Source organism: Spinacia oleracea, chromosome 5 (genome assembly GCF_020520425.1).
Source record: "Spinacia oleracea cultivar Varoflay chromosome 5, BTI_SOV_V1, whole genome shotgun sequence".
NCBI classification, from domain to species: Eukaryota; Viridiplantae; Streptophyta; class Magnoliopsida; order Caryophyllales; family Amaranthaceae; genus Spinacia; species Spinacia oleracea.
Window position 1 is genome coordinate 117,753,855 of NC_079491.1, and position 24,293 is coordinate 117,778,147.

Genomic DNA, 24,293 nt, shown 5'->3' on the forward strand with positions numbered 1-24,293 from the left:
GAAGGAACCAACATGAGGCTTCGACTAGCCGAGCTCGTGAGCCGACGCCACCACCACCGCCGCCCCAATTCGAAGTCGACTGGGACTTTCCGGACGTTATTTTTACTACGGAGTGGCAACGTGATCGGTTCATCCACCTCAAAAAGAGAGAGGTAATCCCTACTCGTTTTATATGTCAAAAATCTCTTCATGATATGGGTATTGAACAAGATGTAAAACGAGTTTTTTATGGTGTCGGCATGAAAAATATGTACAGCATGTTGCGTCTTACATTTAGACGATTGACTGTGGAATTTCTGAGTTCTTTGCAATTGCCTAGAGATGGTTATAGGACTGTGTCGTCGGTTCACTTTCGCTTGATGAACCGTAATGATAGCTTGAATATTGCTGATTTTGGTGGGATTTTTTGTTTGTCCACCACCCCTAGTAGAAAACCTGGTAGTGCCCATAATAATTGTACCATGTGGGGAAAGCTAACTGGTAATGATAATCCCGGTAGTATGCAACACTTGCCCACTTCTAAGATACAACACCTTGTCCCTATTGTTTTCTACAGGTTCCTGGGGTTCACAATTTTCGGTAGAGAGGAGACCCAAAATGTTAGGAGTACTGAGCTGGAGATTTTAGGAGGCTATGTTTTAGAGGCGGAACAGAGGTATACCATGAACTTAGCACATCATATGGCCTGCCAACTTTATTCTATAGCCACTAGCACGTACACCACCCGTATCACCATTGGTGGGTTGATTACCCACATTTCCATGGCCACGATTAATTTTGTTGAGGCTAACCAGACTCCGGTTTTGGGTAGCAACCTATTAGACTTGGCCTATTTTGCTGGGCTTCGCCATTTGCAGGGTGAGCATGGATTGTTTAGGCCGGGTGCCATGTACTGGATGTTCGAGGGGAACAGGCTTTTCATCTTGCCTGAGCCTCAGGGCCGCACCAGTTTCAGACCCGGCCAGGCTCACTATTTATATGCTGGATTTGAGCAAGAGCAGCCTGACCCACAGCCCCAGCCCGACCCACAGCCAAAGCCTCGCCAGGAAGAAGAACTACATGTTCCATCCCCCACCCAACAAATCTACTCCCTTTGGCCTAGGCTATGAACCAACGGAGGAAGATATTGCTGACCACTTGTCTAGGCTACGCCTTTAGCCAGCCAAGACAAAACAAGCCACCCTTCTTCCCCCATATCAAAGAACCCTTAACGGTATGTTTGTCCGGGAAGGAGAAGAACACCCATGATGTGACTTCTCTGAACCCTTCGTTCAGGATGGCCTGCTAAAACCCGGATTTGAAATTTTCCATGACTGTCATACTTTGGATGAGGCACCCCACCTCACCAAGACTAAAACAGCTGGAATATTGGAAAACCAAGCTCTATGGACATTGTTTAACGAATCGAGGCCTATGGAGGACGAGACTGTAATAACTACCCTAGCTCTACAAGATGAAGGTTTCGATCCAACTCGGTTAATCGCTCCTACATCAACACTAGAAGAGGCCGAGAACGGATGGGTGAGGACATGTCAGTGGGTCAACGCAAAGGGAATAGAGTTCAAGATGAGTACAGGCGAAGGACCAAGGTTCTACGAGACTAAACCCAAGACTTGAGCCGTAGAGAGCACTTTAGCAAAACGCCTAGTAGTTCTTTAGATGATAAAAAGAATAAAGCTATAGATATGGTCATAAGAACTCTTAGAATATTGATTAATTTATTTCAGTGTGTTTTCCTTACTTTCCAAATTAATAACGGCGTGAAATTTCTCCTAAGATATTATTCTAACACTAAATAAGCACTAATCATACTTGCAAATATAAAATCAAAAAATGAAAGGAAGCGGCCCACTTTAGGCCCAATAGCAAGGCCCACTCGGTCTTGAATCGTGACATCGAAACCAATTCCCGAATTCCACAAAATAAACCATACTGTAGACACCTACTTTTGTGCCCATTCTTGAAAGGGAAGGTTCGATGATGAGAACATAAATCTCCACTTTGCAACGCATCTCCTATAAAATAACGAATCTCGATCACCCTTTTCATTTCAGCCAAACCTGCTATTTATAGAAACCTGCTAAAAATAGTAACTACTATAATGGGTAGTTGTTACAAGTGGCAAGACATAAAAGATAGAAACCTGTTAGAATTAGGTGTTGCACTCCAACATAAATCCTAAAAGAGATGGAATTTACAAAGGAATTCTATTCCTGGTATAATTCGAAATAAAGAGTTACGTATTAATTAAAATCCTAACAAACCTACAGTTCGTAACGGGCCCAGACGCATTCCGTCATAAAGTTAATATGCACTAAAAGACTCAGATAAGTCTCAAAGGCTCCGTATTCTACGAGTCCAAATCTGACAAGGAAACACGGCCCAGACCATATTTTCAACGCCTAGTATAATGTGTTTCATATTGCTAAAATCAATTCAGAATAGTTCGATAGTTAACGCATGTCCCTTCAATTATTTATGTTGAGCTAGTAAGGATAACCTGCCTCTGGAGTTATCGAAAAGCACTCCTCTCGGTAGTTACAGTCCCCCGAACTTCAATCTCTGCCCTCCGGGTGTACGTTGAGCGATCCCCACACCAGGGATCACAAGGGAACCTATGGCCGTCGTGGTCAAACATAATTGCACTCCCTTTATGTCACGATAACCGGGTTTTGTCAGTTTTTCTCATTGTCGTTAAAAACTGAATGGCGACTCCTATATTACTAGTCAATTGGGTGTAAACTCACAGGAAATCCAATTACACTTGATCTGACAACGTCACGCCCACGAGGGACGAGGTCACGCATTAGCCTCGTGCTTTTTCGACCCCCTCACAGTGGCGACTCCACTGGGGAAGTGAAGGAAATACTCGTGCTCGTATGTAATCAAAATAGCCGAAGGGTGAAACGATCCTACCCCGCGTTTGTTTCCCCATCAAGTTGGGACGACGTGAAAATCAGCATATTAATGTGAACGGACATAACCGCATAACGAATCTCGGCTCCCTTCGCATGTTTCATCTCGGAAGTTGGGACTAAGGATACTCATCGCCAACCGGGGGGTGCATATGCTTCGAATGTTGTCCACTCGGCACTTTTCGCTAGTAGTACACCCGTCCCAAACCCAATCGCTCGCCCACTAAGGTCCCTCTCATTGGTGCATGTCCCCTTGGTCCCTCTCATTGGCCTCTTGGGACGAAATTCGTCTGTTGAATGCACTACCTCGACCGGGGCATGTGTTGGATCTACGATAGAAGCGGTACCAAGCCGGCGCAAATATTACCCATAGAAGCCTATCATAAACTACATGACATATTACTATTTTGCCTCATGTTGTAATGTTAGTTATGTGTAGCGAATTATGTGATTGTGTGTGACGAATAATGCTAGAAAACCAATGACCTTAAAAAATTGTTCAAACATTCATAAACACCAATTGGCCAAAGAGTTATACCTAAATACGTGTCCCGCAGTCCCGGGCAATCGCCACAAAAATAAGCGACGCCCAGGACGGCCTGTAACGGATCCCACGACGCTGCATAACGCGCAAAGGACGTTATTGGGCAAGCACGCAAAATTAAGTCGTATGTACGAAAAAAAATAGACGAACAGATACGAGTACCAGTCAGGGACGCATTTTCAGCGCCCCTGGCTGGGCGCCAATTATTTCAACGCCCCCGCTAGGCGCTGAAGTTGCTGCTTGGCCTTTTGGCCAGGCACCGCAGCCTCGGTGCCCGCGCACAAAATATACGTAGCAATAAAAAATTCGTAACAAATTTGCTACGAGGACGTATGAAAAAGGAACTCAATTCAAAAAACGACTTATAAAATAAAATAAAAAACTCTTTGTGTCGTTGCTAGGCCTCCTATGACGACTATGTTCAGCATTAAACCGAGCATGCTAATTAAAATAACCTTGAATGTCACATGGGCAAAGTATTCAAAAAATAATGTTCAAATAGAGTTTTCAAGGAAAAATAATGTTCGAATAAAAAAATAAAAAAAATCCGAGTCTAGACTACGCTATGCCAAAGTACAATCTAAATCCTAAGTTTTAGTTGTCTTATCCATAGAATCGGTCCTAATGCTTGGTGTCGTTCTGCAAGTTAAAAGGTTAAACCATATTGAGTCTCCCTTCCTAACATTTAAATCAATAAGCACCCATATGTAATTGTCATCCCTTGCTAAGAATCTACGGCCTCAATACTCTCTCTCACCAATAAAAAGAATATATTATAGTATTTGCAAAATGGAAACAGTCACATTCTGAAAATCATTCCTCCATAGTCGCACAACCCCCAAAGTGAACCTAAGGTGTCAATACCATTGGCAAAAAAATAAAAAAATTAATGGCCTCAAGGCTTATGATCACATTGGGTCACGACTATTATAGTCCTCTCGAGCCACTCGCTCCTTGAAATACCCCTAAGTACGGACTAAAAGATTTTCCATGAATGCAACATGACGAACCATGGAAATACCCAAATCGGCATGCCATAAGGCTACCATTGGGGTAGGGGTAAAGCAATACACACTAAGAGGGAAGCCACACTAATGATTCTAGCCTTGCAAAAATGAAAATTCGATCTCCCCAACTAACTACCTTGCCAACATCAAGCAAAATGGCGCATGACAAATGAACACCCAAGGGATAAAATCTAATGTGTCAACCAACGAAAGTTATGGTCCAATTAGCCTAAGTCTGAGAGTCGCTTGGTCAAGTGTTATAGGCTGACGCCACGTCATTATTTTGAGTCTAGGCCACCTCCTTGTATTCATACACGGGTTATAATCAGAAAGATTAATGAAAGTTCGAGTCTAAATCACAACTTCCACTTAAATCCCAGAAACTGGAATCTGAAAAGAAGCAAAAAAAGTTATTCTCGATGTAATTCTTTCGTTAAATTTCAATAAAGTAAAAACAACATTTTGAATCTACGCTATTTGCACATTTTAAGAAATGGCTAAATACTCTTGCAAAGTAAGACAATTTAAAGGTTCACCCTAGGCCTACTAAAGTTAAAGGTCCACTATAGGCCTACCAAACGAGGCTCACTCAGTCTCGCCTCGTGACTCAAAGGCCACAACCATCTACCTTTTAGCCCAAGTAAAAAAAATAATTTGAAGGATTTATGTTGGGGAGAAATCCCAAGCAAAAAGAAAAAAAGAGAAAGAGAAAAGGGAGAGCGAAAAGAGCGAGCCACGAAATACTTAAAGAGAAAGAGAAAAGGGAAAACGAAAAGAGCGAGCCATGAAATACTTAGCCCGTACCTCCCAAAGTGCGAAATTTACCCAAGTAAACGAAGGAAAAGAATTGAGTCAACCAATCTAAACCATACCACAAAAACTACATAAAGTTCTACGATCTTCTACCCTTTCCAATCCTCATTCTTGACTAATACCTATACAAATTATCCTATCTCATTCAACCCCTCTTTCAAGCCGTCTTGAGTCACGAATAAAAAAAAAAGACAGATGAAAAGTACATTCTACGCTTAACGTGAAAAAAAAAATAATAATAAATAATAAAAAAGAAACTTTGCAAAGCTCCTTTAAAGTTAGTCTAAAAAGAAAGAGAAGCATTTAGCGCACAAAAACATTCGCGAATATTTGGCACAAAAGGAAAAAAGCAACGCACCAAAAAAATCTGCCCAGAAATCATTATCAGCGCCCAGGGCTGGGCGCCGAAATCTTTAACGCCCCAGCCTGGGCGCTGATTCTCTCAGCTTGCCAAATTTTGGCCATAAGTGCTCGTCATTTTATCTGCACATACACGAAAAATAACGAACACTTGGAGGGGTACAACACGTATTCAGATATACGTACCAAAAAACACATGAAAAGATTTGTGCTAATACATGTACTTAAAAAATGAAACAAATTTTTGGCCGATTAAAATAATAATGAACTTTATCTCATCCTATTTCAAACATTACGATTCCACTCGAACGTACTTGGATAAAATCGGCATCCTAAGAAACCATTTTCTGGCTAAGAACTACGCAAGACCTGTTTCCAAATTAAATCTATTTAAGGAGGATACGTAGGCAATCCATGATTCGGTCCAACCAATTTGCAAAAATGTTAAAGTCTATAGAATAACAAGAATAAGAAATAGAGTCCCTTATTGAAATTTAATTACTTGCAACCCAAGTCGAAAGAAAAATTTAAGTCAAAGGAAGAATCCAAGTCATCAAGATGCCAAAATGAGCACACATCGAAAAATAATAAGGGCACGTACCCTTGCCAGAAGGAGCACTCACACTCTTAGGCACTTAGCCAATACTCAAAAGATCGCTTTGCCTCAATTGAATGGGGGCTAGCGCGAGAGTCCATGACCTCTAAAGTACTCGACTTGACCCTCCCTAAAGCAAAGTAACTCACTTAAAGACCTTCTTCCACCACTAGACACAGTCATAATTGCCAACAAGTAGTAAAGGAAGTAAGCTTGCAATAAAGAGGATTGTTCTACGGCATCGCCCCATCGTTCCTTCGAACTCAGGGCACCCGTTCATGGTAATTCAAATTCTTGCGAATCCCCTTTGAACAAAAAAATCATACATTGTCAATAGGACTTGGCACTTAACCAAGGCTCACCCTACTCAGACATATGACACGGGCATCTAAAATCGAAATCTGAAAGCATCATTATTGAGAAGACATAATAGCAAATGGGGGCTAAAAATTGAAATGAAAGAGCTAGGGAAAGAACTAAGTATACCTTGACCTTTTGTACAGACATACACCAAGTAAATCTAAGTCAATTTGAAAACGGTTTATATTCCCACAATTCTGGAAAAGACGGCCCTAAAAACTTAAAGCATGTGCGACACGAGCACAAGTAATTTCTTGACGCCTGCACCCTGGCTTCCAGCAAATCCTTAAACAGCATCCCGAAAATCGTAACAGTATTTTGATTCACTCATGTAATGCTGTACGAACCCTTCTATAAGTCAACTTACTTAGGACACCTCGGATTGTACACAGTAGGACTCGGATTTCAAATAATTTTTAAAGACTTCTTCGAACATAATAAAGTGTCGTTGGTTTAAACTAAGTATGCGTTTATCTCGATGTTGCAAGTGAGTCAAAAAGATTTCTAAATATGATTATGGGTAAAGAAAGGCCCCTATCTTTTGGTCAAGGCACACTTCAACATGTGACCACCTTAACCATGGCAATGTCGCACAATACGACATTTACAAGAGAAGTAACAAATCACTACTCGAACGTACCTCGCACTAAACGAGTCTGGTTCAAACTATTCATGATCCATGTCACCATGAATGCATAAAAACGTATGCCAAGCATTATAGCACCAAGCCAATCCCGTAGCTACAATTGGGGGCTTGAGAAAAATACTCTAAAAAAGCTCGAAATGACGATTTTATCGCAAATTCTCGACGCTAATGTTATACACACGTCATAGGGGCACAATCCTAAGGTTTAATCGTGTAAAACGAACCTTAGAATGGCTACAACCCCTCCCAAATTCTAAGCACTACTTAGAACATATAAAGTCACCTCGCTAACAAGGGTAACTGAGAATCGCGAGTCACCAAAACTCCGATCAAACTACTGCACATAACGCTCGCCCTACAAGCGCCCGTTACACAGTCTACGTGGTTCCAAAGCAAAAGCGAGAGAAAAATCAAGGATAAAAAAAAATAAAAAAAAAAAGAAAGAAAGAAAGAAACATCTATTAATCCTCACATCAAACGAAGTAATAAGCCGTGCGCACCCACGCAGAAGGTGCTACACTTGTTCGAGCACCTGAACGAGGCGTGATAAAGTACTCCAATGCAAAAAATAAATAATGATATCCCAACACCTGGAGGAATGTTCTAAGACATGCTGTTAGGCCACACAAGCCTACGTCGCACCATAAGTTCAAACATCCCGCGGTACAAGTCTAAAAAAAAGAGAGAGTAAGGCATATTGCACTAATGCGGACACGACCAAGAGTATGAGGCAAAGACTACTTATCGCCCTAATTCAAAATGCAAGCCACACGACTTCTACATTAAGGATTAAAGGTAGCAAAACGTTACCTACCACGGAAGGGATAGCTTGCACCTACACGAGCGGAACCCCAAGGCATCTTTCTCGAAAAAACCTACAAAAATCGTACGCCAAAAGGAAGCATCCCGACATGCATACTTGGGGGCTCCAAGCTACGAAACGACCATAGCAAAAAAAAAAAAAAAGTCTCAAAGAACAATCAAAATGGGCACGGTGCTTGAGCCCACTTCATGAATGGGCCTGAACCCTATCAAGCTTCTAAGAAAACTATTCAACATCAGTCATTGTTAAAAAAAATTGATTCAAGCAAACTGATTAATGGACCGCACGCAATGGCCATTCTATGAACGCTCGTTCGCACATACATTCTAAGTATCGAACATTCACGAACACGTTCAAAAAAAAAATATATATATATATATATACAATCAAAATAACAACAAGAGCGATCAAAGTCTTACGCCTCAAAAATATGTTCCTCGGGCCACATAGACTCGCCCAACTATTGCAATAACTGATAATCGCCCCAAAGCGACAAAACACCGTAGTCCACCCATCGGCTACGGTTTCTTGAGAAATCATCACGAGAAAGTCCTGCCTGGGACGCACTTTCAACGCCTAGGACCAAGCGCCAGATATCCCGACGCCCAGCCCTGGGCGCTGAAAATCAACTCAAATCATTGTGATCTCTAAAATTCTACGTTCCCAAAATAAAGAAAAACAAAAGAGAAGAGAATACGTAGAATTTCCAAGTAAAAAAGAGGCCAACTGTGTCATCAAAGACCAGCCCAAACAATATTTTTAACGCCCCACTTGGGCGTGACTTATTTCAACGCCCAGGCCTGGGCGCCGAAAATGAGCCCAGGCCCAAAAGAAGCCCTGATTTCTATAGGGCCCTGCCGTATCCATTCGACTCGAAAATTGCCGATTTCTTTACTGAAAGTCGCACCTCACGTCTTTGTTATAGAGTAGCACACCATTTCAAAGATCGCTCGCACTTACGAGCACGATCCTAAACACGATCAAGCACATTACAAAATGCATATCCCCAAGGAACCTCTTTGACAAGAAATGACCGTCAAGCACGAGTGGTTGAGGGCTCGAAAGAAAAAATATATCTTAAAAGAAAGTATGCAAAGTTAAAACAATATTTCCAAACTACGCTGTACGAAGTCCCGTGTTTGGATAATCTCAAAAGATAAAACCAGATTACAACCTCAAGACAAAGGTCGCCGTTGATACTTATACATAGTCCCCTAATCAAGGACCCAGGTAGTGGCAAAATTGAACCGTATAGACTAGCTCAAAACCATGAACGATGATGACCACAAGACAATGGTCCGTCTAAGCACGTTGTCAACCCACATTCAGATTAGAACCACTACTACAAAACATACCCTTTTTGGACGCTTGGTCTTGGACGCCAAAGGCATTGATTTTGCGGGGGGGAAAATCCTGTGTGGCCACGACGCTAATAACAGTCCACAACGTTGTCGACGCTTTAAAGCGTCGAAGAAACCGTACCTAATCCACGTGAGAAGCACGTGCTGCGAATAATACTCAGAATTTTGTGAAAATCAAATCGCGCTAAAACAGAAATTTATTTTTGAAACCGCCTAACATTGCCTAACTCCACGACTCATCCTCCCAGCCCACGACTTTCAAACCCTAAAGCTAGTCATCTTCTTCTTCTCGATCTGATAATCTCCAATCCTCTCGCCATTAATCCTCTCGCCCTTTTCTTCAGGTTCGTCCACCTTTAATCAGAAGGACGCCATTAATCTGCTCTGTTTTTTATTTTTCGTTTTTGTCAATTTAGTGTAATATTTAATTTCTTGCTAATTTATTCATCTTCATCCTCTCACGAGTCACAGTGGTGGAAAATCGCGTTGTTAATAATCAGTTTTTGCGTGCTGTGGGCTTGAATTTCCAAGGTATGTACCCTGTTCTTCATCAAATTTTATCTTTCTTTCAAATTTCTTTGAAAATTTCAATATGATTGTTGTATAATTATGATTGTTGTATTATTTTTCAATTTTCTTTTCAATATGATTGTTGTATAATTATGATTGTTGTATTATTTTTCAATTTTCTTTCAATTTCCAATTTGCTGAGAGTTTCGCAGGGCTTGTTTATATTTAGGTATATTTCAATTTGAGATTGGTTGTTTGGCTTGGGCTGAAATTGTGTTAGTGTGTTATATTTGGTTAGATATGCTGAATTGCAGAGTATTTTTATTTTTTGTGTATAATCGATTTCAAAATGCGGGGAGTGGGAATTATAGCAGTAGCAACAGTTTACATTGCCAAAAGTTGTCCTCAGTTTCTTGCCATTGGGATCCACTAATAACAAACACAGCCTAATGTATACTGATGCAAAGTTTGGGAGTTCAAGACTTCAAACTTCAAAGTATAGCCTGTTCGTGTCAATTTGGTTTTATGCAAGTTGGAGCTTTTGTCTTGAAATCGCGTAAAATAGATGTTGGTTATCTTTTGAATGCGAAGCATGATTATTTTTTTAGTTGTTAAATGACAGTATATATACGTACACTATTAATCTATTGTTGTTTTTTATGCTTTGATTCATGAAAAGTGTGATTGATTTTATCCTTTGTGCTTGTTTATTGCTTTAATCGAGTTCTTATCACTCACCTTTGTATTCACTTTCGCACCCATAAATAGGTGACTTCTCTTTGATTAAAGGTTAATGATTTACAATACATCTCAGAGTTTACATTTCGTCTTTGGTTTGCTTTACCATTGATTGTTGTATTTATATTGGAGATTGTTAGGCCACAACTAAAACACAAACGTCTTCTAAACTTTGTTTTAGGCCTGAGTATGCTATTAGTTTAGCTATATGTTTGCCTTCCCCAAAGTAATGATGGCATCTATCTATGCATATATGGTGTTTATAAGAAAATTCTGACATGGATTAACATGCGTCAAACAAATTCTCAAGGAGTATTCAATATCAGGCCTAATAGCTCCTGATTTTGCTGAAAACCTGAATAAGTATCTGTCAACACTAATTAATGTTAATCTTCTGGCTTTTTGATTTTTTTGGAGGTTTTTTAGGGTTTTCTTGCTTTACGATGTGAAATTGAGGTGGTAAATTGACAATTGTCCCTTTATTGGAGTAATATTGTGTCTCCTGATTAAAAGGGACTTGTCTTCATAATAGTCTCTTTATTAGGGTGATTTTCTTACCAGAATAATGCGGATTTACTTGAGCGTGTTTGACATCTGATTTCACGAGTTCTCGAAACATTCAATGTTGTTGGTTCTGGATGGGATGCTGTTTATTTAAAGGGTGCATTTTCAAAACTGTTTACTTAGTGTGCTAGTGATATTTGATATGCTCAATTGTTCATGTTCTAGTTGTTACTTATCAGGGGAATGGTTTTGTTCTATACGAAGTATCTACTAATGTTGGTAATACATTTCTTGTCCTGGTTGCAGACTTGTCCCTTGCTGCTCCGGGTTTTCACTAAGGTACTTTATCTATTTCTCACTCTTTTTGTTTGTTATGCTTTGCACTCCGGGAATTCCCTTTTTAGTGTTGTGTTTGTTGGCTGTTCTTTTATAGAACGCGTGAATTGGTGCCATTTTTTTAACTATGTTTTCTGCAGCGTAGTTTTTTTGCATTTAGTGTGATTCTGTCTGCTATGGTGGACATAATGTTGCTTGGTGTTGCAATAATCTTTAAGTTTGTGTTGCTTAATTGTGAAGTTTCTGATCTTTTAATTATTTTATTGACTAGAGGATCATTCATCCATCCTTGTGGAGGTAGGGTAAGGATAGACAGATAGTCATAGGAGGAACACAATTTTGATATTGAGAACCCTATTCACGTGGCTAGAGAAACGACCACTAATCTAATCACCCTCCTATGAGTCTTATGACTCCTATCCATGATGTTAGGTTCAATGAGAATTGAACTCCCAACCTCATGGATGGAAGGTGGGACTGTGAGCTGTACCAAACGTTCTTGCCTGATTCTCAGCATGCATTGCGTGAATGTACTTATATAATAGTTTAATACTTTAATATTTTAGTACTACATTCGTGTTTCCTGATTTTAATTTATTTTATTTTTTACTTATATGTTGGCTGTTTGTATCAATTTGTTGCTAGGTTCTTACTTTTCTTCCCTCCTCTTATTTGGTGCTTGTTCCTTGAAAGTTGTTTTTGAGGCATACATTGTTGTGCTTGATCCTTGCCATTTGTAGTGATTTGAACAGTTGTGAATTGTGAACAAGGGAATGATGGGTTTCAAACTGTTAAATATATTAAGTTAGGGTTTGTTTTGGTGTTGTTTTAGGTCTAATTAGTCTCTGCTCTCTTCATAATTCTACTTGAAATTTGTAGATATGATTCGATTTTTTGACAAGCACCGTTAACCCCTGGTCTGATGTTTCCCATAGCTTTCAGGAGAATTGGATAATCAATTGGTCAGGTGTATGGTTACAATTGTAGGACGTGAGCAAGATTCATTGTATATTTGATACATACAAAGCATAGTTTTAGAGCTTTGGAGATTCTGTAGTAATAATTCTCGGTAGTTAGGCAACGAAAAAGAATAATAAAGATCCTAATAAACTCGGGCTTTAATCACTTCTGTTACTTTCATACTTTCTCTAGGAGGTAATTAGGGGAAGGGGGAGAAGCTGAATGGACTTCTGTGTTACACTTTGCATCTTTTAATTTTCGTCAGTTCAGACTTTACTCTCTTTGACCCCCTGTAATCTAAGTAAGATGGTAGAAATCTTTATCTCTGTTACCATAATTTGGTTGGATGTGGTATTATTAGCTGGCCTTTTTATTAGATAGCACGGGTATAGATATCCCTTGTCAAGTTCTTCGGTTTCCTGCAATCATATCCTAAAACAGCAGCAGGGTTTCTTTTTCATTGTATATGGACAGAGCTGATATGATGATCCTGAATTTAAAGTTACGTAAATATGGCCATGGAAGTGCAGGTGACTATATTGCGGAATCCATATGGGAGGTGCTTTTATGGTGGAATGTAGAATGTCAGTAATAAGGAAAAAAACAGAAAACTTGAATGAATTAGGAGGGACAGTTGGTGGTCCAATTGCAGTAACCTGGAATCCAGATTTCAGTACATGCCTGTAGTATGATTTTTATTTGGTAGCTGCTTCCTGCTTGCAATAATATTTTCTTTGTGAATTTATTTTTATTTGCTTGCAATATATCTTATGGATAATTTTGTGTCTTGATTTTCAGTTCGTTGCGTATTTAATTTATTTTTGTTTTGTTGATTCAATTGTGGTGTTTAACTAGTCGTTCTTGTTGGTTTTGTGAAAAGTTGCTAAACAATTTATACTTAATGATCATGATATCAACTTGTTAACCCATCTCATGGGAAAAATACTTAAAAAAATGTAGAGATTATAGTTGCAAAATTATAAACCATGGTCAATAACTTTTGTTTTGTATGTTCTTTATATGTTATGAGAAAATAAGAGAAATATTATGTACAGATCACCCAAAAAACTAAACGAGAATGCGATGTTAATTATTTGCAGATTAATGTGGTTTAATCGTTCTTTTTTTTCTATAAGTGTGTTTATTTATAATTATAATTTTTTTTTTCTTAGACATGGATACTAGTTGGATTGACTTACAAAAAGGGGATACCCGTTATTATAACGGTTGCATGGAATTTTTAGAGGTTGCAAAGGAGACTCTTCTAAAGGGAAAAACTCGATGCCCGTGTAATAAATGCAAGTTAAATAAATGGTTTGACTTAGGCGAGGTAGGAGGACACATTTTATTTAACGGTTTTTATAAGAACTATAGGCAATGGATTTTCCATCGTAGAGTTGAAGAGAGTAATACCTTAGAGATCCCTAATGATCAAGAAAATGTAGTTGGTCGAGATGATATGAATGGGTTACTAAGAGCAGCTTTTAAGGTTGACAATAGTCCACAACCCACCAACGAACCCCAAGACCCATCATTAAGTGAAGCTAATTTTGAAGATGAATATTCGTATGACATGCATGAAGAGTTAAATTTTGAATGTGAGGAAGATGATGAATTTCCATCAACCAACACCAATGAAGAAGAAGCGAAGTATAAACGACTTAGGGAAGCTTCTGATGAGGGTCTATATGAGGGGTGTACAACTTTCTCAAAGCTGTCGTTTCTATTGCACTTGTTTCACCTCAAGTGTATGTTCCATTGGTCTGCCGCATCATTTAATAAGTTGCTTGAGCTTCTATTAGACGCATTTCCTTATATTAAGGAGTTTCCATCGTCGTATTATGAAGGCATGAAGATAATGAATGATTTGGGATTGGGTTACGAGAAAATCCATGCATGTCCGAATGATTGCATGTTATATTGGGGCGAATTTGCAGGAAAAAGTGAGTGTCATATCTGCCACAGATCAAGGTGGAAGAATGTGAAAGAAAAGGAGGGTGAGAGTAGTGTGAAAGACAAAGGAACATGTAAGAAGGGTGTTCCAGCTAAAGTGATGCGGTACTTTCCTCTGATCCCTAGACTAAAGAGACTTTACATGTCATCTAAAACAGCAGAGGACATGAGATGGCATTTTGACCGCAAGGATGGAAATATCATAAGTCACCCGGCGGATGGTGAAGCTTGGAAAATGTTTGATAAAAGATATGAGGAATTCGCCAAAGATCCTCGTAATGTTAGATTGGGTCTAGCAAGTGATGGCTTTAATCCATATCGTTTGATGAATACTAGTTATAGTACATGGCCGGTGATCCTGATTCCTTATAATTTGCCACCGTGGCTTTGTATGAAGTCGACATCATTTATTTTGTCTGTGCTTATTCCGGGGAAACAGGGTCCTGGTATGGATATTGATGTGTACTTGCAACCATTAATCCATGAGTTAAAATTGTTGTGGGAAGGTGTAGATGCCTTTGATGCTTATAGCGGAAAAAATTTCAAGATGCGAGCAGTCTTACACTCCACTATAAATGACTTTCCAGCATATGCTATGTTGTCGGGTTGGAGTACAAGAGGTTATAAAGCTTGCCCTTCGTGTGTTGATTCTACTCATTCTTATAGTTTTGGTGGTAAAATTGTCTACCCTGGGTGTCGAAAATGGTTACCAGTTGACCATCCTTATCGTTCTCAAACAAATGAATTTGATGGGACAGAGGAACATGGTCTTGCTCCGGTTCGTGTAAGCGGGACAGAAGTTTTGAAGCAACAAGAAAAAGTTAAGTATGTGTATGGAAAGTCAAAAGTTGTTCAGAAAAAAAGAGGGAGACTAGAAGATGATGAACTTGATGATGATGATGATGATAATGATGATAATGACCAGGATGAGTCTAATCGTGTTCTGTGGAAAAAGAAAAGTAAGCTTTTTGAATTAGAATATTGGGAACATAATCCTCTTAGACACAACTTAGATGTTATGCACATTGAGAAGAATGTATGTGACAATTTCTTAGGAACTCTTTTAGATATGAGCAAGAGTAGAGATGATAAGAATGCTAGATTGGCCCTTAAAAAACTGAACATAAAATCTCATCTTTGGCCTCAATCTCATCCAAGTCGTGTTAACGACTATTTGCCTCCGGCTGCATACACTATGTCTAAAGAAGAGAAAGAAAGATTTCTTACAGTCCTACAAAATCTTAAAGTTCCTGATGGGTATGGATCTAATTTGCAAAGGTGTGTGAATTTGAAGCAACGAAAACTTATTAATCTGAAAAGCCACGACAATCATATGCTCATGCAAGATGTCCTTCCTGTTGCTTTAAGAGCATCTAATGCTACAAAAGTAATTGATTTGCTCGATGAATTGTCGTACTTTTTCAAGAAGATATGTTCAGCTGCTATTGAAAGAAGTGAATTAGATACCATTCAGTCGAAGCTTGTGTTGACTCTTTGTAAGATGGAGAAAGAGTTTATGCCAACTTTTTTCACAATCATGGTGCATCTACTAATTCATCTAGTGGAGGAGGTCAAACTCGGTGGACCTGTTCATTATAGGTGGATGTATCCCATTGAGAGGTCAATATCTTAAACTTCAATATTTTTTTAATCATTTTAAAATAAGAATACATCGCAATACTTGTCTTATTCTTTCACGTTCACAATCCTGTTCATTATATTTCAAGGTATTTGGCCTTTTTGAAATCTCATGTAAGCAATAAAGCGCAACCAGAAGGATCCATAGCTAAAGGGTACCTTTTATGGGAAACAATTGCTTTTTGTTCGAGATATTTAGAAAGTGTCGAGACCATATTCAACAGACCGAAAAGGAATGAAGATGGTGTTCCAGACATCAACAACTATTTATATGACTCTGCTGGTCGTGTAGTGGGGATGAAAAAGAATGTCCGTGTTGATGACAAAAGTTTAAAGCAAGCACATCGTTATGTTTTGCTTCATTCAGATGAGATGAAACCGGTGCTTGAGTAAGTAGTGTCATGGGTTATTTTAGAGCGTATCGGTCATTACTGTTAGTAATTCGAATTTTTTTATTTCTAAAGGGCCTTCCTACAAGAAAAACGGCAAGAGAATCAAGTTGAAGAAGTTCAAGAAAGTCGGTGGATAATCAATGAATTTTCCGATTGGTTGCTAAACAAGGTCATATGCTTTTAAATTTGGGATTTCCTTATTTATTTTTTATATTTACCAATCTAAAACTTATGTTTTTCGAATTATAGGCCAATTACCTAGATGATAGCACAAAAGAAGGAAAATTAAGAAAAGCCTTGGCCTATGGTTTAAGCAATCGCGGAAAAAGGATGAAAAGTGTTATTATCAATGGCTATAAGTTTGACACCGTGGACCGTGAGCGATCTCGAAAGACTCAAAATTCCGGAATTATGGTAGAAGCTGATGGCCAAGAGTATTACGGGAAACTTAATGAAATATTAGAACTGGATTATTATGGTTCTTTCAAGGTTCTAATGTTCCGATGTGACTGGGTTGATGTACGGAGGGGTGTCAAAATATACACGAACGGTAGAGTTCGTGTCAATTTCTCAAAGTTGATGCACACTGGTCAAAATTTGGATGATGATCCATTTATTTTCTCTTCTCAAGCAAAATAAGTTTTTTACATTGAGGATGAGATACAAAAAGGATGGCTTCATGTTATTAAGACTAAGCCTAGGGACTTGTTTGATATTCCTGATGATGAGCTTCTAAATGATAGTGTTTTGGATTTATAGAATTCTTTGTCATAGTTTATAGAGTTCATTATTTTTCTTTTGGATTCGAGTTATGAACTTCTTTTTCACCGTGTAAAATGATATTTCATTTAGTTATACTAATTTCAGTTAAACGTTGTCATTATATTTATATTACTTATTGAATGGTGTTTTGCTTATCTGTTTTATGAGATTTCCTTTTCTATTTCGTATCCTGCTTAACTGCTACAGCTCTTTATTTAACACAAAACTTGACTTATAGCTGACATGTTTTTTTTTGGCTTATGCAGAACACAAAGAAGTGCTTTTAGTTTTGGGGATGAACTTGTAGTACCTGATCAACTCTGAATCTAGAAGTAAGTCTTTCAACAGATTCTTGCTGCTGCCTTGCTGTGTTGCCAACTTTATAACACTTGCTTTGATCTGGATAATAGTTTCTGTATTTTACAAGTCAACGCCCTAGAAAAACTAGGGTTAAGCCTCCTCCATAATGGTTTTCTGATGCGCACAGTCTACTTTTGAGTAACCACTAGTGTCCTGTTGTGTGGGCTTTAGTGACTTCTATCAGTTGAGTGTATTTTTGATTGTTTTATCGCTGAGAAATCAAATTTGGATGAGAAATTGGATGCGTTGGAGTCATTTATAAAGCCAATCTCCATTGAGTAATAACTGGTGTTCTATAGTGTGGGCTTTAGTGAGCTGCTATCAGTTGAGTGTATTGGTTTTTTATCGCTGACATATCAAACTTTGATGAGAAACTGGATGTGTTGGAGTCATTTATAAGCCAATCTCCATTTCTGTTTGTTAACTTGAGTATAATATATGAGTTAGGACTTAGGAGTCCTGGGACTGGCAATTTTAAAGTGATTTGACATCAAATTTTATTGAAGTAATCAACTACTGTGATTGAAGTGATCAAAATATTATAGTGATGGGACTGGCAGTAAGCCTAGATTTTCTTATGATTTGGATGTATTTGCTGAAATACTGAAATCATATTCTGGACGATCAACAAGATTTGTTGCTAGTTTGTGTTTAGTAACTCTGTTTAAAGCTCCAGGTTTGAGTCGTGGAGTAAGTTTGTCAGAAAGTTACTTGCAAGCATCCAATTCAGTAAAGAAGCCATTCACTTGCTTTGATCTGGATAATAGTTTCTGTATTGAATGTGGATTATTATGATGTTTGCAGAAGCTTCCCGAGACTTTCTAGGGGCAGATTAATACATGTTCTTTATGTTTAAATCCGGAATCACAATAGAGGAATCTTATCTGCATTCTTGATTGTGGAAGAACTAATAACTAATTCATTCATTTCTTTTTGGCAATGAGGTTGAAATTACATGTGCTTCTTGCATATTTCGTTCTTCTTTTCTCTTAAGCTCTTTTGCTTCTGTTGGATAGTGAAATGATCAATAGATTCTTACATGGCCAGTGTCATTGCATGGTGCATTGAGCTTGATTTTGCATATAGGTCATTGCTGTTTATTTCAACGTTAACTGTTTATATTGTGTGTTGAAGAGTTTATATGCTCAAATTAAATGTTGAACTTAATTATATGCCATACACAGCACTTCCTCCAAGGGTGCCCCCTTGTTTTCATTGATTCTTTTGCCCTGTTTTGCCCTGGTTGATGGTTCTGTTAGACCTGCTATATTTTATCTGATTAGAAGTAAACATTTGTTAAGTTTCTGCCTGTTGTTTATGTAATTGGTTTTAATTCCTGATAGTTATGCAGAATTTCATGAGTTCTAACTGTCAGTTTAGAGTTCTTGAACAAAGAGGTAGAATATTGTGGCTATGGTAGCCGTCATCATATCAGGCAAATTAGAATATAATACCAGCTATAGGCCTAAAAAAATGAAGTTGAACTGGGGTGGGATTGCATGTGTAAGAGCTGGTTCTCGACTAGCTGTGAGTAGTACAACCAATTATCTTGTCAATCATGCTAGCTATATACATATTCTCTTCTGAGCTCCTATACCTGCAGCAACCATATTAGAAAAATACCTCTCCTTTCTCTTTGCCGGTTTCATCATCCAGATAATGCAATTGATAATTTGATTACTTACAAAATACTCCTTCAAATCAATATAATGCAATATAATTTGATTACTTACAAAATACTCCTTCAAATCAATATAGAGTCATACTATAGATTGTTTCTAGAAATGCAATGTTGTATCTACAGTCTGCACTCCTGCTTCTTCTACTTTTCTTCACAGCTCTTTGCACTTCTACCAAATGCTTCTACTAACACCCAAACACTGCAAAACCAGACTCTAAACTTCCTGTGAGAACTGGCATGAGAAGAACAGGTGGGAAAGAGTTTCATCGGCCAACTAACATAAGCCACAGTTGCCAACAATACTCAAATTCCACTTCAGTAGTCTGTCCTTTGTTGCTAATCTATTCTGAACAGCTGGTCACTCAAAGGCTCACTTCCATATAATTTGTTTTCATTATTTCCGTTGTTCTGATTTGTTCATTTTAGTTGTTTCCATTAGTTCAGTTGTTCATTTGTCCATTTCAGTTGTTTTCATTAGTTCAGTTGCCTTGCTTGCTAATATTCTGTTTTTTTGTAACTTGTCTTGCAGTTGCTACATAGTAAGGATGACTTATCGCAAGAGGGTTAGAGTCAAAATTGAAACAGATGCTACTGGATCAGCATCAAATTCGCTACCATCACGTACCTCATCTTTGAGTGAAGATGCATCACAGCCAACCAAAAAGCATGCTACTCAATCACAACCATCTGAGGTTCCTAAGTCTGTTAGATTTGGACCATTCTCTCCACCAGGTACCACTGCATCGATGGTTGCACCTCCATGTCCGAGTACTGCTAAAAGTGCACAGCAAGCTATATGGAAAACACCACCTACTGGATCAACATCAAATTCACTCGAGGCATCAACTGGAAATAAAATTCCACCTAAGATTACTTCCAAGATTTCAATTCAACCTAGTATCCCTCCTTCAAAACCAATGAAATACCCTTCTCCTTCCTCCGGTCAGAACACACCTAATATTCAATCTAGTATCCCACCTTCAAAACCACCGAAATACCCTTCTCCTTCCTCCGGTCAGAACACACCTAATATTCAACCTAGTATCCCACCTTCAAAACCACCGAAATACCCTGCAGAAGGTATTCAAGAACCAAAAGGGAACTCAAAAAAATCGAAGTCCTTACGGCAATATCCAGAATGGCGTGATAATGTAGATTTTGATGACAAGGAAGAGGTTATGACCATCGGTAAGTTCAATTTTTAACCATTAGATATAGTTTCCCTTGTCCTTATATCTTAAAGTTTAATAAAAGCATCTCATGATAATCGTAATGTTTTTAGAAGTTAATAATAGTCCATATTAAATGATTTCCTGATTTCCTGATTTTTGTTTTAAGCTCAACCGATTTCAGAAAAACGACCTGTTGGTGAATAAGAAGAAATAAAATTACAGAAAACTAAGTTTAGTATTAGGTATCAAAACATTGCAACCGTTATTCAAGTGTATCTTATATGCTAACTTAAATAAGACGACAATTTACTTGTCAGATAGCAAACAAGCAAACTGATTATACCTCTCGCGTTAAATGCAAGCAGAGATTATCATTGAATACATAGACTATCATCAATTTATATGATTGCTTTAATCGTGGGCTGTTTAAAGATGTCTGAACTCTTTTTATGCAGATGCTAAGGGTAATTATGGAGTGGCCAGTGGTCCTATTCAGACAATCGATGTCTGGAGTAACAATGGCATCAAGTACTTTGTTGAATTCAATGACTTGTGTCAACCGCTTAGGAAAGGTGGACAGATCTTGGTCAGATTCATTGGGAGCCTTGCAAAGATGGAGGCTTACTGTCCAGTTGGATACAAGAACTGGAAAAAGGTCGATGCGGCTCTAAAATCTAAATTGTTACAAGAGATAGATGTAAGTATAATCTTAGGAAATCATCTGCTTCAATTTACTTAAAAGAGACCTATAAACTGCAATAAACTTGCAAGAACCACCTGCAGAAACAGAATGAAAAGGACACAGCAACTAGGAAAGAGAGCTTGATTGATTTAATTGATAAAGGTTCATACATAAATCAGTAGCTTGAGGCCACTATTCTCCAAGTTAGTAACTTTAGGTTACAAGTCTCTTAATTGTACTGCAAACTCCTTAACTACTGCTCTCTTCTTTCTTCCTCTATTTCCTGTGCCTCTTGCTGCCCTTTGTTATGGCTGTTGTTCTGCAGGTCTGCTGTTATATGTTGTCCCCTCTTGTTTCTTCTGTGATAGACTATGTGAGTAGGTGGCTTGGTGGTACGGCCTGTACGGTCCATCACATAAACTGAATTGATACTCCCATGAAATGCATCTGTTTCGTTTTACTTAATTAGACCTATAAACGTCAATAAATCATCAGATTATTCAATGTTGAAATGCATCATTCACCCACAAAAAGTAAATACCAAGTATTATTGGAAATCAGCAGCACCTGAAATATGGTTGGAAATCTGAAATATGATTGAAAACCAGCAGTCTGACTTGATTCCTATGCTGATTGTGGTAAATCATTTTTTGCAGGATCGCTTTGTTATTCCTGATGGTCCAGTATACGTCACACAAATTCTCAAGCGTGCCAATAAAAGCTGGAAGCAGTATAAATACTCTCTCAAGAAAGATTACTACAAACCAGAGGAGAAAACAGAAACACAGATGACCACAGAAGCAGTTCCGCAACATGGAATTAGCAGTAAGGAGTGGATAAAGTTGGTTAGATTTTGGTATTCAGATGAAGGGCAAGTAAGTACCATGTTTTTAATTGAAGTTTGATTAATCTTTGTTTATTGTTTTCTTAATAAATCTCTTTGAATGTGAGTGCAGAAATTGTCAGAGTGTGGAAAAGAAGCACGAGCCTCCCAAACTCAATTTCATAGATCTCGTTCTAATAGCTATGCTAACCAACAAGCTGATTATGTACAAATCATTAATTCTTTTATTTATTTCATGATGGTGTCATCTTTCTAGATTTTCTTTAATACTTCTTACATTGCTACTCATGTATAGGAAGACGAGCATGGAGTAAAAATGAGCTTATTAGCCCTTTGGATAAAGACTCATACGGGCAAGGACGGGACCTTTCTTCCAAACACACTCACTGAAGATTTTGTTGTATGAGTCCATATTATTAAGATATTTGATTTAAATACTTGCAGTCCACACTACACTAAATGTGTTTCCGAAACAGTTTCTGAAATTAATCTTGCATTGTTATCCTATTTTTTTTGTGCAGGATGATGCAAAGGCCATGGTTGAATCGCTGAAGAATGTAGACCCTTCTAAGTCTCAACAAGAACTCGAGAATATTGCCTTTGAGGACACTATGCATGGTGGAAAGGTACCAGAACGTCCTGTTGGTTACGGACTTGGAGTTCGAACGAGCGACGTTTATGGAGTGCAGGGTGTGCTAAGGAAGAATGGGTATGGAAAAGTTCGACATAGGACCGTGGTGATGGAAAATGTAAAAGAAGAAGTGTCAGCTATCAACAAGAAAAACGAAACACTTGAGAAGGAAAATGGAAAGCTGCAAGAGCAAGTGAAAGAGAATAATTGGCTGCTTAAAACTCTTATTGGACAATTTGCTCAACTAGTAGGTCAAGTTCGTACAGGAACTGCTTCAACAAAAGCTCTTGATTGTGCACAAGAAGTCTTGGGAATGGCACACAAAAGGGTAATTATTCTAATTTCATCTCATTTAACTCTTTTTGCATTTGGTTACTTCGAATATCTAAATTGTCTTGGAGAATCTTGTCTGCATCTACCTTCTGTACTTGATATCTGTATAAGCCATAACAATCCAGGTTGTTTCTAGGTATTCATGATCATGTTCCCTGTTGTGTGTGTGTTCTGCTGTGTGTGTGTTCAAAACAGATAAACACAGCTGAAAACAAAAACAGATAAACATAGCTGAAAACAAAAACAGATGCTTGAAACTGATCAGAACTGATTTGTCTAAAACTGATCAGAACAAAGCTTAAAAACCAAGTTTTATTGATAGTTAATGCACGGAACTGAAAAGGTAGTATATGAAGTGCGCTTTAGCATTCTAAAAGAAGTGCGCTTTAGACTGTAGACAAATACCAGCTCTAGACTTTCACATTATAAAATATCTATTCAAATTACCCAATTCAAGAGATAAAATATCTACAGCAACTCAACCCTAGTGTGATTGTAGTTGTAGAAAATTGAATGAACCATGTGAAAATCATGTGTAAATCTGGATATTAATTTCTACATCAATGCTCCTTGTGGAATGTGAATCTGGATATTAATTTCTACATCAATGCTCCTCTCTTGGGTGTAACTATATACTCATTTGATTTTCATGTTTGTGGTGGTTGATTAGATGGTACCAAGATTCCAAGAGGGACTATTTGTAACGTTTGAGGGGAAACAATATATTTTGCACCCGTTTTCAGAATACCTGTCAATTCTCATATAGATTCATAGTATATAGCTCACACTCAAATATGTTAATAGCCTAATTAACAGAAACCAAATACTCATTCGATATTTGTTTATATGTGTTGTTATTTTGTCAAGTAGTATTAACTGCACAATTCCACCATCATTTTGATTGACAGTTGACTTGAATGAAATGTCAAACCAACTGTTCATGCCAAACTTCCAATTTAAAATGTGATAGTTGGTTTGGACCATTGCTTAGGTCACATGGGAATATTAGGCAGTTGTTCATAATCTGCTAATTTGAATGCTCAATTTCGTTTATGAGTTTTATTTCTTGCTTTCTATAAGTTTTTTAAAATCAACTCAGCTTACTGACTAGCATGAGAAATTCATTAGCATATCACCGTCATCATGACAAAAGAAAAACAGAAATCTCAGAATCCAACATCTTGATGTTTAAATTGTGCACATGATGCCGCTTCCTGAATTTAGCCTAGGTTTCTTAATTGCTGCCCTAAACTCTTTCATATGATATCAGGCTAGGTTTCTTAATTGCTGCACATTGTTCGAACCTGTTGGATCAAGTACAACTGGTTTAGCTTAATAATATCAGCCGTCTGACTGTAAAATTCCCCATTTTA

The 24,293-nt window shown here is 38.1% G+C and overlaps 1 protein-coding gene across 1 annotated transcript; it reads left to right on the forward strand.

Moving 5' to 3' along the window:
• Positions 1-13,646: 13,646 nt before the first annotated feature.
• LOC110785219 (uncharacterized) lies at positions 13,647-17,094 on the forward strand. The gene is made up of 3 exons (XM_056830036.1): positions 13,647-16,045; positions 16,153-16,444; positions 16,705-17,094. The coding sequence occupies exons 1-3, from the start codon at positions 13,647-13,649 to the stop codon at positions 17,092-17,094; spliced, it is 3,081 nt and encodes a 1,026-aa protein (XP_056686014.1).
• Positions 17,095-24,293: the final 7,199 nt, after the last annotated feature.